The sequence below is a fragment of the Scatophagus argus genome, chromosome 5 (genome assembly GCF_020382885.2).
Source record: "Scatophagus argus isolate fScaArg1 chromosome 5, fScaArg1.pri, whole genome shotgun sequence".
Lineage (NCBI taxonomy): Eukaryota > Metazoa > Chordata > Actinopteri > Scatophagidae > Scatophagus > Scatophagus argus.
Window position 1 is genome coordinate 19,869,748 of NC_058497.1, and position 17,458 is coordinate 19,887,205.

The window sequence follows — 17,458 nt, forward strand, 5'->3', positions numbered from 1 at the left end:
TTTTTCATCAATATTTTCAAAAGGGAGGTTGTACAGAAGCGAAAAAAAAAGTCATGATGTATTCCTAAAACAGATGTTGTTTTCATATTAAATGGAAAAAAGTAGGCTGAGAAAGTGGAGATGATATGTTTTAGGAAGACTTTGGCCAGCTATTGTACACTAAGTGGAAAACAGGACTATCCTCCTGAGGGACCTCTCAGTGACTTTCACGTTAAAAGCTCATTTTCCTCTTCCCTAAATCCTGCTGCACTGAACATCATCCAAACTGCAAGCTAATGCAAACTCCTGGCAAGGCTTCAAAGCAGGGCTGGTGTCTGCCTCACTTCCTCGACCCCCTTTCCTCTGCTTCTTTGCTTCCCTCCATTTCAAGTAGCATTGGAGCTAAAGTTACAGAGAAGACCGGACAGAAACTGCATTCACCTCTAACCTAGATCACTGAGTAGGTGTTGAGATGGAAATGTAGCAAATTGGCTGTAGATTTTCCAGAAGCAGTGCCTCTTTTTAGGACTGGAGTACATTCAGGGCTTTGCTCTAATAAAAGTCTTTCGCTGTTAATAATCAATAAAACAGCACAAACTTTGCACATCTGACTGGAAAACTGAAGCTAATAAACAAAACCCTGTACCCCTAGCATCCTAGTTTTGAATATTAATGAGTGGAGAAGGCAGGACATCTTTCAGTATCATTAAGAATTAATACTGATTACATATTTTATCAATAGTTCAGTGGTGTTTTAAATGCACAGTATGCAGCCAGGGATCTCTTAAACACAAATCACAAAAATTTCCACAATACAAATGTTGTTGTTGAATTTTTTTTTTTTTTTGTATGGATGTTGGGAGGTGCTGCTGGTATCCTATGAGTGGCTTCTCCTCAGGCCAGATTTACAAATATGGTGACCCAGTGCTGCTGTATGAATTTTATCAGATGAAATTCAGAGGATTTAAGGAAAGTGGATACAAGTGATGTTTTTTGGCTTTGTCAGTAAAAAAATACCAACTGGTAAAACAACTATAATATATGGTATTTTATTTCAATTAAGAAATTGACAAGCACTCATCAATCAACATATTAAAACATTTGTGCCATCTGTGCAAACTCACATGATGGCTTTCTAAAATAAATACTTTTAAGAGGAAATAATACAGACAGAATATATGAGGCTCAAACCACAAGTACAAACAAATTATCCAAATGTCCAAGAGACGAAAGGGTCTGAAAATTCCCAAAGTCAACCCCGACTCTCCAACGAAAAGTGTTTCGTATAAAACAGCTAAGTATTTTTAAAAATACAGAATCTTACAAAAAAGTTGTATCTTCTCACTTCTTTAAATCACTGTAAAATATCAGCTGGTATTATGACAAGAAATCATGATTTTTTTTTTTTTTTTCCATGTAGAATAATAAAAGACAGAATGTGCTTCTGCGTTTTTTACATCAGTATTCACAAGCATCATGAGTGTAGTGAATCATCAACGTCCTCCACCCGTCTGATGGTGCTGTGATGGAGACAGGCGTTATCGCACAGGGCAGAGTCCTTCCAAACGTTGGTTGCCATCACACCGTGTGAAGCTGAAGACAAACACCAGTGACAACAAAGGTGGAGTCAGTCCAGAGACATCCACCTTGTCGTTTACCATCTTTACAAACAGGATGCCGTCCATGCCCAGACTATGTAAAACAACACACTTCACAGCCAAGTGTTCATTGTCTTTATAGGTTATATTACCAACAGAGTTCACATTTTCTGTGTATAAATCAAAACAAACTTAAAAAAAAAACTATTCCTTTTGACAACGTGTCAGCTTTTAAATGGTCCAAAAAAAAAGAAACAAAGTAGCCATCAACAGGAGAGGATTTCAAGAATACAGGTTACAGTACAAAAATGTGGTCCAGGTGGTAGCACATGAAGCATGCATGTGTTTATGTTGCCCTGCTCACCCCTAAAACCCTCATGCGAAGACATACTGTATAAAAAGGCCACATGGCTTTTCCTTCACTACTAAATGCATGTGTAATCCGACAACTGGCCTCTTTTTGATCTGCTCATCCAAAGTCTGGTGAAAGGTGCTTTTTCTTCCTATTGGTGGACTCCACATTAGACACGAAGCCTCACAGCGTCCCTATAAAGTCTGTGTTTGGTACATCTGCACACTCCTGAAGCTTTTTACGACTGAGTCAAACTACTGACAAACACAAGTCACACACAGGTCCCGCGATGGGAGCAGTTCACTAGAAGAGACAGTTGTGACAGTGTTTTTTTAATGTGGTTTTAAAAGAACAGTTTGACATTTTGCTAGGAGCCAAATGAGAAGAATCATACCACTCTCATATCTTTCTGCTCAATATAAAGTTGCAGTCATACAACCCATATAACATATAAACAGTAAATTTATCATTTTTATGCTTCAGCTTTTGTACAGATTAAAAAATAAGATAAAATGTTTTAATTAGTGGGATTTATTTTAATTACGATCCAACAGAGACTCACTGTCTCCCTCTTTCCTAGTGTTTCTTCCAGGCTGAAGGACAGAGAGAACCAAATGGACAGTCGTATTGACCTTCTCAGTCCACTTTAAATCAAAATGTCAAAGCAGTCCTTCAAATTCCGAAAATCACCAATCACCAATTCAATCAAGATTGAAGCTGCAAATTTCCCACTTCCCATTTCGATTTGATGCTCGTGTGTAGACAAACCTCAGGAGTTCTCTCCTGCCAAGGGCTCTGTGTTTGTTAAGGGATCAATGGGAGTATACTGTATGAGCGTGTAAACAAAAGGCAGTTGGGCTTGAGCTTGAGTCTGGTGAGCTCCCTCTTCTTTAAGTCACCCCGACGGGACATCTCTAACCAGCTTCTAACTTTCTCTCTAAGTGCAGAGGCTTAGTGAAGCCCTTCACCTCTATCCTTATATCTTTTCCATAATCTTTAACATCTGCACTGTGGAAATAACAACAAAAATATAACTTAAGATAAACTCTCTAGGCACTGTTTGATTTCCAAGGCTTTATGTTGTAGACTGTGATATAAAGGTCAGCAAACAGATTTTTAATAAAAAAAAAATTAAAAGAAAGACCAGAAAGTGACGGTTCTGCAGACCAAACACTTTACCTCTCACCTCTGTGAAACATCTAGGTCCTCCGAGTCAGCCCACACAGCCAAACAGACTCGTATCAAGCTCTGTGGTGGAGAGGCTTTCAGGGCAGAAAGTATCTAAAGGGTAAGTGTGTCGAAGTTTTCAAGGTTAAGAGTCAGTTCCAGTCTTTAACCTATCTTTCTCCTTCATAAAAAGAAAAAAACAGCTGGATTTTAAGCCATTATCTTCTGGGGGATCTCTATAGAAGCCTTGATGAAGATGCAGTTGTCTCGGATGTAGTTTCTCTTCTTGATCTCCTCGTGTGAGATGAACTTGGGGTAGCCGAAGCCCAAGGTGCTCTCGTCCAGCGAGTTGCGGCTGCTGCAGGGCTTCTGGAAGTTCTTCCAGTTGGGATCAGGGTTGAAGGTCTCAGTGATGTGCTGGGGTTTGGACAGTGACGGGTCGCTCTGATCCAGGATGGAGAAAGTCACCTTGTAGGAGAAGGGCCACTCCAGCAGGCTGTCGTACTCTCCGGGCAGCACGCGGATGTAAACGGAGAGGTGGGAGCCCTCGCCGCTGCCGTTGCCATTGAGGAAGGCCGACACCTGCAGCTTGTAGCCATAGCGGTGAGTGTAGAAAGGCGGGCTGAAGAACTCATGGTTGCTTCGGAGTTTAGCCTCCTGGAGTTTACGGGAGTAGTCGTTGAGCTTCCAGATGAGAACACCGTCGTGACTGACAGACAGCTCCTCCATCTCCCTCCGCAGCTCCAGGATCTCCTGTCGCTGACGCCCCACCAGGTTACACATCATAGTCAGGTGAGACTTAGTGGTGTCTTCCAGGTGACGACCAATGGCCAGTTTGGGGCACTGCCAAAGAGACACGAGATTAAGCATGCGGAAGCTGCTGCATATACAGATTTTACACATGCACAACTATATAAAGTATTGAGAAGCTAATATCTGTATCTGTTTATTGCACAAAAAAATACATATCTGGAGAATTGCTAATTTTTCTGTAGAATTGCTTTACAGCCATTTATATGTTCAAGAATTGCACTGAGCCATTTAGCTTCTCTCTTGTCCATTTTGGATGCACTTTTGAGATGGTTCCTATAACTTCAGCTCCTCAACTAATATGGGATTGTGAGATAAAAATAACTCCTGCGCACAACATCAGTTCCATCCTCCACTGCATAAGAAATAAATAATCTGGTGAATACTGATGAAAAGTTATTGAGGATGAACCTCTTTGAGTGTCTGAACATCAAACTTAAAAGCACCTGCACCTCAGTGTTTTTAGCCTTGACGTGTGAGCACAATGTGAAGTCATGCTGTAAAAATATGGAAACATTAATATTAGTGTGAGAAATATGGATGCTGTCCGTATCTATTAAGTTCAGAGTGCCTCGTGTTCATGCATGGATATTACATCCACAGATCAAATTCTAATGATGAGTCTGCCACACAGTGAAATTCATAAAGAAGCGAGCATTTGACTTTTATATTTAACGGTCACTTTGCTGTTGTGGAGACATGTTATTTTTTTGCTTTGCATTAGGCCAACAGTAGATGTCAGATATCAAGCTTTCCAGATGCTTTGTAATTCTTAACAGAGCGAGGAGCTGACAACATGAAGTACGCTGCTCATCTGCTGCTCTCCCTCCAACGTGACCACATTTTCTCAAATTGACGTCAGTTTCAAAAATAGACAGAAATGTGCTGTCAGAATACAGAAGCGTTGCTCTCATTAAAATAGACCCTACAGGCAGTACTGTATGTTTGTAAAATCATTACTTTGGCCACAGCGATCAAGGATATGAAGGAAATATAATAAAAACAAGCATGTAAACAAACAGGATTAGCATACTTCAACAACAGTGCTAACAGAAAAGTTTTTCCAGAGGGTGAAATAATCTGCTGAGGTCAAATCATGCAGATCAGTCTTACTCTGTGTTTGCAGCCGGCGTCTTTGAAGGGGCACAGAACGAGTGCGCTGCCGCAGTTGTCCTTCACATGGTTAGCCAGATCCTCTCGGGCGATGTTGGGTGTGCCACACTGGTTTGGGCACTGGACAGGAAACCGAGGGCAGTGGTACTGGTGGTTCTGCAGGGGAGTCGGCAACAGTGTAAATAGCAGCGACCGACAGCGTGAGTGATAAGAACACAAGCTGCACAGCGGGATTGCAAAGGACTGGCTGCACAGGGACAAAGAATGTCCTCGAAGGTTTCAAAAAAAATACTTGTGGTATTAAAAATGTGGCTACAAAACAAGACCGGACTGGAAGAATGGAACCTACTTGAGTAAAGCAAGTTATCAGTTATAAGCTAGTTATGTCACTAAGAAGAAAGAATTTAAGCAGTCCTTTGGGAAGAGTTTTTGGGGGTTAACTTTGTGTGAAACTGACCTGGATTGTGTCAAAGACAAACTCCTTGCCGCAGTATTTGCAGGGCTGTGTACGTTTGGGACACTCGGCCATGCTGTGTTGGGACAGCAGTCGACGCATCATCCTCGCACCGCACTTGTTCTCACAGTAAACACTCTCCTGAGGACACACGCCCTGGTGGTTCTGGAATAGAAGGCAAACATGACCAAAATTCAGAGTTGTGTCAACACATGCCACAAATACATCAGATAACATTAAGTGCTACTGTTCACTTAAATCCAGTTTATGTGCAGTGGTTTACAGGGGTCATTTCAGGCCTTACTCATCAATCATTTGTCAGTGGAATTAAAAAGGTTTTGACTGGTATACAGTCTTTAACATGGCTCCGTGTAGTTCCAAAGTGAGAGCCAAAAGTCCCTGTATTCATGTACAGAGGCGAGACCATGTGGGCCAGAGCAAACAGCATGGAGGAAATGACAGAGGTGTCAGTGAGGAGACTCTGAGGTCCTTCAGCCTGCTCGCTGACGAAAACACGCTCAGTATGAAAGACCCAGTCAAAGCTTCTTTCCTTCTGCCAACACACGTGTTATTTCAAAACAGACCAGCGCTCTCTGAAGGCAGCGACACACGTGCGCTATTCTCCCCTGCTGCTTTTCACAAAGACGTCTTTCATATAAGGATGGAAATTATGCGACGGCACCTTGGGTTGTTTACGTCAAGCTCACGCTGAGTTTGGGTGGTAAAAACAGGTTTGGAGTTGGTGTTTACCTCGTAGGCTTCACCGGTGAACTCGCTGCCACAGAACTCACACTTGACCTTGCGCTTGGGGCAGTCATGCTGCAGGTGGTCGGGTAAGTCGCGGCGCGTCAGCTTGACGGAGCAGCGATTGGGGCAGGGTATCACATTGAAGGCGCAGGTGGAGAAGTGGCCCTGAGGGAGACACGACAACAGAGGCATTAAGCTCGCACCCACCGACATGTTGGGTGTTCAGCCAGGCCGGAAAACAACAAGAGGAAACTAGGGAGGAAGGATGGGAGCAGGTGTCTGGGTGAGATATACAAGTCAGATTGTTTGATAAGGCAGCAGAGATAAAAACAAAAATAAAATAAAGACAGAGGGGAAACAAATGAAGGGAAAGTGAGAGATAACATCAGAGCTTCTCACCTGCAGCTGCTTCATCTGGCCAGTCCAGCGGCAGCCCTCCTCGCTGTGGATGCAGCGGATGGGCAGGGCCAGGATCTGCTGCTCAAGCTCCGGGTCCGGGTAGATCTGAAGAGGAGAAGCAGGATGAGGTCACAAGGTGCCAGAGCATGCTGGAATACTGGAAAATACCACTGCCATACAGCAACAACGTTGATTTTTAGTTTTTCAGATACACTTCTATCCTATATCTGCGTTTAATTCTTGTTTATAAAGATTTAAGCATGTAAATTTTCTGCATTAAAATGTCTAAGTACAACACAAGCTTTGTCACATACAGCACTGAGTTGCATACTTATATTATCCCAAAAGTTCAGTTCTCCCAACAATGCCCAAATGCGGAGAAATCAAGAATATCACCAGTCTTACATTTCAAATTTACTCTTTATTCTCACAAGTCAAACTGTTTGTGTTAGAAAACTGCAGCAGTGAGTCGACTTGGCGACTGCAGTGATAATGACTTGGCTCATTTATTTATTTATTTATTTATTATTATGGGACCTTTGAAAATAGGGATGCAGAGAGAGAAAGAAACAAAGAGCTGTGGAAAAGATTTATCTTTGCTCGGTCACTGAGCGATGGGGATGAGTCAGTTTTCTGTCCAAACACCCCAAATCCTCCCCTACAGTACACAGTCCTGAGGATTTACAGCTCTGCTCTGCATCTCCATCCCCCACGCTGTCACACGAGCAGAGTACTGGTCAAACAAGAAAAGCCACTTCCTCAAAATGTCACAACAGCCTTCTAAACAAATAACAGCCGAGTAACAGCCCAACTGCGTCCACGTGCCTCTGCACAGAAACATGGGAGCCATTCAGCAAATCATCTACAATAAAACTCTTCCACTTGTCTCTTTCATTGTTTCTAGCTGCTGTGTTGAAGAAGAGGCGCCTTCACCAGGCTAAATGCTTTCTTTTCGGCATCTTAAATCTTCACCTGTTAAATATGCTGTGCAACATTAAAACACATGCTTGACTTAGTGCACTCCACTAAGGCAAGGAAGGAGACTTTTTGCTGCCATAATCACATTCTTTCAGGAGAGGCAAAGAGGGAAAAATCCTCTAAAGCAAACTGAAAACACCCACTCATTGTTCCAGTCTTGGAATCTGCAGGGAGATGGCAATAATGACCTTTTAATAACTTAGTCCCAGCCAGATCAGGGGGGTTAAGCTCTTTGGAGCTCCAACTTAGGGGTTTATTCTGTCTGCTTTAGCCATTGTTAGTCCCACACTACTACTAGAACAACCAGGAGCACAATCCTTTAATGACTGCAGCGCACTTCTTTTGGAGCGAGTTTGTGCACCTTTTCATAGGACTGTGTGCAGCGAGCATTACAGTAACCCTGATCGCAGACCACCAGGATGGGGTAATCTGCAGGCGGCTGGGAGCATGTGAGGATAAATAACGTCTGACAGGTGTGCCATAAGCCCATCCTTCCTGTGGGGAGTCTCTGCTATTACAGGCGCCTTCATCGTACTCATCTCAGCATGCATACCCTCGCTGCTGCCCTGCTGATCCTGCTGCAGCTCTGGGTTGATGGCTAATTCAGGCTAATGCTAAGCAACTGCATGGAAGCATTACATACAGCGGCCTATGTTCAATCAATGCCAAAGGCTACTCAGGCACAGGGGCTATCATTTATCTTTGGTTAGTTTGTTAAGCATAGTTCAGAATTGAGCCCTTCTTCTTGTGCTGCACTCTCTCACTTTTCAGCAACAACATCACGTGAGAGAGAAACAGCCTGTGACTCTGAATACAGTTAGTCACCACCTTTTTGCCCCAAGGGGACAATCTGATTAACTGCCTTTAAAAAAAAACAAAGAGAAAAAGAGCTCAGTTAAAATTAAGTTCTGTTTTTCTGGACTGAGAGGGATTTATTTAGAAACAAATGCATACTGGCTAAGACCAACCGAACGGCCTGTTTTCTTGCTGTGATGAAATGAAATGAAATGCAACCTCTGACTCTGAGTTGAGGGTTACTGCTTAAATGTTATCCAAAGATTCCCAAGTACAAAAGTTCAGTTTTATTTTAACATTTTAAGTCAGTCCTATCCTAAAGTTATTTTGCTCTTCAAATTTGGCAGTTTGCATGTCATATCCCAACTATATGCAGATGTAATGTCGCAGGATTATATATATGTCACTATCTGAGATGCGTGTTTCCTCTCTGATTTGCATGTTATTCTGGTTGGACGTGCACACAAGGTTATTAGCCTTTTTGCAGCACCTATAATTACACTATTATTCTGTTATCTCTGTCAAATCTGCCAGGCCTGTCAGTCAAGACAGAAACATCTCTATAATACTGGATGAAATGTTTGTGATCCTCTGACTTTTAATTTACATTTCAATTTAACTTATACTTTGGTTTTATGATCATATACTAGCAAAACTAATCAGTATCAGCTGGGCTTTGTGTTTATTGCTAATCAGCAAAATGTTAGCATGCTTAACTCAGATGACGTTACCTGCCTGACATCAGGATGTTATTGTGAGCATGCTAATGTGCTGACATTAGTATTTAGCTCAAAAGTATCGATGCTACGTGAAATACAAGTGTGCACAGTGGTGTTTATACTCAAACAAAACATTCTGTGAGAAAGGAAAAAGTCAATGACGTGTACGGCTTCTCAATGCTGGATGATGCATTGATCGATTAATGGATACTAATGGAGACTGAAAGATGTGCCTGAATTGGATTGTGTTCACTGAACAGTACAGCGTTTGAAAAAACGTGTGTGCGAAAATTCACAATTACAGGAACAGATGAGCCACAGACATAAACATCGTGAACACAAGCACATAATACTGTTGATATGTGTGTTAGAGCTCTTAAAAACTAAATAAATAAATAAAAATTAAAGAAACAAAAGACAAAATTACTCTGTGGTTTCTCAGCAAAGGATCATAAAGGTTCCTGTAGAGGCGAACCTGTTCAGCCAGTCTACTTCCAATGCTTTCATCTTGAAATGAAATTCACAAGAAGCACATGACCAAACACCAGAATCATTTGCAACAACTTTTGTGCTCGACACAATAGACCTGATGACGCCATTCATGACGCGCACCCTCGCAAAGGGGGCACTGAGTCAAGAATAGCTTTAGTGTTTTTATTGTTTAATCTGTTATTTTACTGTTATGCACTTTGTAACTGTTTAGAAAAGCGCATTAATACAGTCAATACTATCATATTTGACGGGAAAATACTGTTCTAACAGCTCTGTGAAGTTACATAATATGAAGTTCAGGGTGAGGAGTGAGTGAATGTATGTTGCGTGAGGTATTAATCGCACCTTGGCATAGTCCAATGGCAGCTGATCCTCTGGACACTTGAACACGCCCTCACTGCAACAGAACAGCAGAAAACATTTGTTATTATTGGAATCACTCAAAATGAAAGATGACAGACTGTTTTTCTCTTTATTTTCCACTGCTCTTATATTATATAGCATTGTGTATATTTATATTTATTTTTTGTTAGGCAATTGGGCTTATACTGGGACCGGGGAAACTAATTTCGTTCCACTCATGTTCTACGTGTGTGAAATGACAATAAAGCTCCTTGAATCCTTGAATCCTTGAATCCTTGACTGCAGACAAAAACTGTGTACAAGCATCTCAACAAGGACAATCAGCCATTTTTAAATCACATTCAGCGCTCAGTGAGATCACCACCTCTGACCCTGACTGAGAAAAGCCTGAGCTAAAAGGAACTCCTCTGACAGGCTGTGAGAGCAGTGCTGCATTGACCTCAGCTTTACCATCTCTTCAAACGCTCTTAATATGAGAAGTTCTCTGAGTCATCACACGATATGACGTACAAACTCACACTCACAAACACACACTACACAATAAAGTCAGATCTGTGAGCCGCTGCCTTTATTGACTTCGGCTCTCTCATCTTCTCCCCCTCAGAGGATCCGTCTGCACAGATTTTTATTACTACAGAGGACAAAAATACAAGTTGAAGCCTGATCAGTTTATTATAATACATGAAGTGATGATCAACTTCCCACCTACTTTTACCCTCTCACAGCTTCAAGTTAGCGTATAATTTTTGCAGACTAGATAACATGTGCTAGTTTGCAACAGGCTCCCGTTTTCTTGAGAATAAATCAGTGTGTTCCTCAAGTAATAAATAAATGACAACCTAGTGGTTTGCAAGAGTAAGAAGAGTTTTTGTTATTTTCCTCGTTTTACTACAGGCCCCCACGCAGCTTTTGTGGCGCCACAGAGGAGCCCTTACTTTCCTGTTTTAGGGCCAGATGAGCGAGTGCCATTGCTCATTAAGGCCGACCCTCTCGCAACGGTCCAACCCTGATGTCATCATGAAATATTCACACTAGTAAATAATGGAGGCAGCAGACACGAAGGTCAGCTGCAAAGCAGTCGTAGCTTGCAGCCGCACAACTGTCTCAAGCGCTTGGACTTTTCAATTTTCAATTATCAATTAAATGTTTGGGCAACATTGCTTCCAGCTGCGATTTATTGCTGAATCAGTAAAATAATCTGCACTTTCATTGATAATGAAAATAACCCTTAGCTGCAGCCTTAACTTCACATGAAGCTTAGGCTTCACTGAAACTACCAACAACAGGGATGCACAAAAATGTGTTTTGTTCAAAGGTCACATGCCCTGAAGCTTGATCTGACCTCCAATGCAAAGAGGCCTCTCATAGCCCTAGCCATGCTTAAATCATGTTTAAACTAATTAAGGGACAATGGTGTGCAAACATTAAGTGTTTGCCCCTTATTACTTTAATTTGGTTGGCTGGAGTGTCACCTGACTGTAGCTCCCAGAGGCACAGGGACATGTGACAGGACATGTGCACTTCACCCCGTCTACCCAGCTGCTATGAAACCAGGGAGTGTATGCTGAAGGGGGGGATGGGAGCAGAGGTTAGGTCTGAGAGGGAGGGAGGGTGATGAAAGGGGGCTGTGGGAGGGAGGTTAATGCATGACGAGACAGCAGTAATTCTCCTCCATTAGGGTCACTGTGCCAGCAGGGAGCTGGAGAACAATTAACAAGCCACAACGGGCTATAAAAGAGGGTCAATCGATTGGAGGCTAGGAGGGCCCAGTCAGCATCTCATGTGTAGTGTAAAGTCATTTACAGTACTCAGCGTCATCACCAAGGAATCATCTAACACAGTGGAGGGAAAAATATAGGGAGCACTGCCTGTCCTGAACCCACACTGCAAGAGGAGATGGGAAGTGACAGGCCCTCAGCTCCAGACAAGGGGACAGCCAGAGGCCTCCATCCAGCTTGGGCCCCATATCTGACGCACAGAGAGGCAGACAGGCGAAAAGAGCCTAGTCACAGACTGTCAGGATAATTCCTTCCCTGGTCGCAGAGAAGCTCCTGCAGCCACACATTCATGTGTTCGGCCCCATTGCTGATAATACCACTCGCTCGACTTTTGGTCGCTCGTGAGAAGAACTCGCTGCCGCTTTGTGACAGCACATTAGCAGTGAAAGGTGGAGGCGATGTGTAACACAGCTCCACTTCAATTCCATCCAGCTTCTGCGACTAACAATTTCTGTGACTACTGAGGACTTCCTATCAGAGACAAGCAAGCAAGACAAAAAGATAACTAAGCATTGCTAATAGAGATGTACAGAAATTACTATTTAATCTAGGTTTAAATTTTAAGTCATTTAATTGTTTTATCTGCAAAATGTCAGAAAGTACCCCAAGGATTCAAATTAGGCCTGAGTGATATGGCAATTATTTTGATAAATACTGTGATAAGTCACAATATTAAGATGGTGAAAATGATGAACTTTATATCTGCTCACTAACTGCTCCACACTTTAGCACTGTCATTACGAGTAAGTTAGCATATGAGCAGCATCATGTTAAACTGGCTGTTACCATAGAGACATGCTCAACAAAGTTGATTAACATGTAAGATAACGTGCTAAACATCAGCATGTTTGCACTGCCCTTCTGCGCATGTTAGCATGCTAACAGTTAGCTAATAAGCTAACATTTAGCTCAAAGTGCAATCTCACAAAGCTGCTAGCATGGCTAAAGGCTCTTTGACTTGTGCTTGGCCGTTGCTTCTTGAAATGATTAAAAGATTATCAAATTGTTTCCAATTAATTTTGCTGTTGATCCACGAATTGATCTTTTCCACTGTAATAGCAAATTTGACTCAAGGCAAATACATTAGCTGAGAGACTGAAAACAATGTTGATTATTGAGAAATCATCTAAGTCATTAATTAGGCAAAAAAACAAACAAAAAAAAAGCCAAAATGTTTGCTTTTGGTCCCAGCTTCTAAAATGTGAGGAACTGCCCTTTTATGTGATTAAAATAGGTTTTGGCTCCTTTGCCAGACACATCAAGCATCTGAAGATAGGCCTTGGATTACTTGCCCTTTGTGTAGGCCTACATCATAGTGCACCTAACAAACAAACAACCACCTACACAAATGTCACACAAAGGTTTGTCTTCTACTGATCCCTGACCACAGTTCACACCCTTGTCAGCGAACATTCAGGACGAGTGCTGATAAACAAGTGTTTCAGTGCTGTGTTGGGATGCCACAGTGGAGCAGCTTAAGACTGGACAGCATACAGTATAATACAACTGCCTCATTAAAATTTCATTGCCTCCTTCTGTCCGCTCATACAAATTCACAAAGACATCACATTCTGTTAGAAGAAAATTTGCAGAAAAAAAAACACCAATTCTCCTGCAGTCTCACCACTCAAATTCATCAAAAACGTATCCCTCTCCTGTTTAATTGCCCCCCTTCTTTTCCCTGGCCTGAAATCTTCTTTTCAGGTGCAGATTAGACAGCTATCCATTCATGTGGATGAACCACGAGAACAGCCGTCACAACATGCTTCGTCACTCTGCGCACGGCGCCTGACAGGCAGACGGTGAGACGTACAAATCCCTCAGGTTTAATCTCACCGGTGCAGAGCGGAGGGGTGTTGTACAAGCGACAGCAACCAGCCTGCAGGCCACACGGTGGGGACATGTTGGTGACACAGACCACAGAGTAACCTTGAGACCTGCCCTGGATTAACCAACAGAGAGACTACTAAACAAACCCGCTTATGTTTGCCAGTGTAGCAGGCAGGGCTGTTCAGACACACTAAACAAGCTGAATGAAAACCTTTGGAGAGCACAAGTCTGTGGCACATAAACACTTTAAACATATCTCCGCCACATGAGGTATTTTCTCATTGACTCAGATAGCATTGGGATTGACTGAACATATCTCCTGCTGGAGTTCACTGCCAGCTTTTATGCACACACTCGCTCTAAACCCTTTTTGTCTTTTCAAGTTCTAGCCAGGATTAACTTCTATACACACAAGCAAAACCTTAAATTCCACCAGTAGCCTTGATGCAGGCTTTTGGTCTGACAGCTGAAATCAAACTCCCAGCTTCTCTTCTCAGGAAGTTGGGAGAAAACAAGAACTTTGTTTTATCTCAGACAGAGTTCCTGTAATCTGTCAAATCCCTCTGGTTTTGAGTTTGTATGTATAAGACTGTTTGCCATCATGATTTCTTTCTTTTGAGCCTCTTATTGTGAACTATAATGACTAAAGATATTACAGAGATTATAGATTATAGTCTGGAAAGTTTATCAACGCCTTCACGACTTTCTCATTCCCTTTTATGTTTTATTGAGCAAGCACTTAATAGATTAATGGAGAAGATTAATGCTGAAGAAAATAATTGTTCAGGGTACATAAAGAGTCTTGTATAGACCTTAATAATATGTGTGACTTATGTGGATCGCTGTTGTACTTTAATTGTGGAAACTTCACAAAAAGAAAGCATTTTTCCAAAGATTTAGTAGTTTATTTTCATGTTTTCTCAGTTGTCTCCGGAGCTGTCTAGCCACAACCCACAATTAAAATTCATTTCTTCCCAGTGAAAACTGAGGAACTGCCTGTGAGCAGCTCAACATTTTGGTTCAAACAATCTGGGACAAAAGTGTATATCCACTCCAGAGTAAAACTAATTTAGTGTGTGAAATGTCACCATACCTTAAAGTTAATTTTGCAGGATGAACACACAAAGATACTCAAAAGTTTGTATTAGACTTAAATATGGAACTGGGACACAGCTTAAAGGTGTAACAACTCCTTCTAGCAGCCCCTACAGGCTGTGCTATGTCTTAAACCAACCGACAGCCCATTCTTGAAACAATCTGCTCTCATTACCTCGACTATAAAGCTGCAGAAAGTGTTTGGCCTGCAGAAGCTCTTCCACTCATCCTCATGACTAGCTGGATTAACACTAAGGTGAGCACACTATAGTGGCCACTAAAAGGATGCTGAGTGACAGAGCTGAGGTGGGGTGGTGTTCCCACCTGTGGAACCTGATACATCATGAGCACAGAGATACCTTCGCCCACGGCCGATTTGGCTTTGAGCAGAGCTCTCTGCAGCCCTTTTGTTTTTCTGAAAAGGGAGGAGCAGCTCCTACTTTCACATGAGTGTGATGACACACCAGCCCACAGGTGGATCGACTGCTCGTTCACAGGCTTTCTGTGTGGGACAGCCACACAGAATGATGCTGTGACAGCTTCTTGTGTGGGATTTAATACTGACAAGATAAGCTGTCCATACCTGTGGTTTGCTAGAGATTATATTGTGCATAAGCCCTCCCTGACATTTGTGGTGACATTCTCTTCAGGTGCTAATAACAGGAAGGCATTGCTAATGCGTATGAACAAGTCACCTTCTAACACACTGAGCTACACCTCTTGGTAAACTAATCTCTTCCAGTATCGATAAAGAAAACCACCAAAATCTGTCTCCACAAATAAATAACTTAAATAAATGTATTCATACTCTGTCTTAAAACCTGATTAGGTTAAGCTTTAACATTACTTGTTGTAGCTTCTGTTAGCAGGTATACAGTTACTGCTAGCTGGTTGCTACTGGTCTCATCTGTTGATTCACAAAATCTTTCCCTGTAAACAAAGCAAGTTAGAGATAAAGTCTTGCTGGATAACAGACTTCTTTTTGTGAAGCTTATTATTGTCCTTCCAAGACCCAGAGAAGCCTTTCACCGAGTTAAGCTGTGAATACTTAAATCCGTATGAAGAGATACTGAAAAGAGCATTATCTTATTTGTAGGACTGCTACAACTTACTGTTCTCCTGTAATTATAATAAATTTATTAAAGGTCACCTCTGTACTTAATTTTGTTCCAATCTGCTCTGTCCTTAGTCTGTAAAGTGCACATTTTGTCATTAAGCATTGATCATATTTCACTAAACACAAGGCCATCTGATGAATATTCATCCACTGTGATTTAGAATTTCAGTAATTCAGAGGCTTTTACCCACAGGCAGCTAACAGATCTATTATTTCACAAAGGATCCATCACAAACTCAGCGATTTTTTGTAAAAAGCAGACTTTATTTATCACATGAATTTCTCCAAAAAGCACAGAATACAGGGACAAATTCTTTATATGCCCTGTCAATTCTTGTTCTTTGCAAACAGGACATTATTCCCTTCAATGTATTTTCGACAGTGAGGGTTTTTTTTTTTTTTGAAAGATTTGAGGAACCTGTTTGTTGAGGCCTGTCCATAATATGACACCTGTAACATCCCATCTGATTTCCTCTGTCCCTAACAGCCACTGGCAGCTGTTTCATATAGAGTAACAATGGCTGACAGTCTGCAGGTCATGGTCGTCAGCAAGACAGAAATAAATTACATCTGACTCAGTGTCAGACAACCCTGAAAAGACAGCCGGAAAATTAAACTGCTTCCTACCGTGGTTACACATATTCATATAAATCTAGCAGAGCTTAACTTTTAAGTGCAGTTTAAAATCTCTATTTTATGCTTCCTTATCCAGAGAAATACTATCTTTATTGTGTTGCTTTGCCAAAGCAGTACAAAAAAAAATGATGCAAGTGGAAGAAAGGCACTACTACGAGAGTACTATGTGTGTGGGAGGATGTCTGGCCTCTTTCCCTGGCTTCATCTCCAGCACCCCATGTAACACACCCACTGGGACCAAATGTGGACCAAGATAGAAAAAAAGACATTAAAATGAAACAAAATGGGAACAAAAGAAAGCAGGTTCTGATGCTAGTGGGATATTGTATCCTCTCTTTTGTAATATGCCTACGCAGAGATAATTTCACATTTCACACAAGCACTGTATGTTTGTGGATCCTGACTGTCCAGGACACCTGAGGCCATCCTTGCTCATGCCATCTTCTCTTATGTAATGATATTCATTTACCCATGCAGTTCACCTCACCATGCTGACATTTGTGAGCACAAGCCATCTGTGAGCGAGTTCACACAGCTATAAAGCTTCCAAAGGTTAACAAATTCTCAGTTTGTTTTTCTTAAATGTCAGCCCTGCTCTATAGCACTTGCAGTAGATGAAAAGCAATATAACTATGTACCATATATTGTTTAAGGACTCTGATGGAGCTTATTTATATTTCAACCTGACAACAACCCAAAATCTTGGGTCCTTAATTTTTTCAGAATGGCAAAAGCTCGTGAGGAGACAATAACAATATTTGGAACAGAAGCTGATTGCTCATTTGCTACTTCATACCTGGGCAAAATCTCTGATAATCTTTTGGCACGGGATGAATATCTCTTTAAAACACCTTTGGCTACTAGCGCAAAAGCTTTTGCACAGAAATGGCTGCAAGCAAACCCTTACAGCACAGACAGTGAAATACTAGTGTATACTGACTACTGTTTCAGCATGAACGTAGAACAGAACCAAATACACGGCTTTCAGATGAAACCCATGTCACTGAAAGACCCTGTTTCTGTGTTGTTCATCTGC

At 41.8% G+C, this 17,458-nt stretch overlaps 1 protein-coding gene across 1 annotated transcript in view; it reads right to left on the reverse strand.

Moving 5' to 3' along the window:
* Positions 1 to 1,012: 1,012 nt before the first annotated feature.
* Positions 1,013 to 17,458, reverse strand: part of traf4a (tnf receptor-associated factor 4a) — a 34,275-nt gene continuing 17,829 nt past the window's right edge. Inside the window, exons 2-7 of the mRNA XM_046389517.1 lie at positions 9,949 to 10,000; positions 6,620 to 6,724; positions 6,224 to 6,385; positions 5,477 to 5,638; positions 5,020 to 5,175; positions 1,013 to 3,939 (exon numbers count right to left, since the gene is read on the reverse strand). Of these exons, the coding sequence (XP_046245473.1) occupies positions 3,307 to 3,939; positions 5,020 to 5,175; positions 5,477 to 5,638; positions 6,224 to 6,385; positions 6,620 to 6,724; positions 9,949 to 10,000 (1,270 nt within the window). The 3' untranslated portion in view covers positions 1,013 to 3,306. The remainder of the gene's footprint in view (positions 3,940 to 5,019; positions 5,176 to 5,476; positions 5,639 to 6,223; positions 6,386 to 6,619; positions 6,725 to 9,948; positions 10,001 to 17,458) is intronic.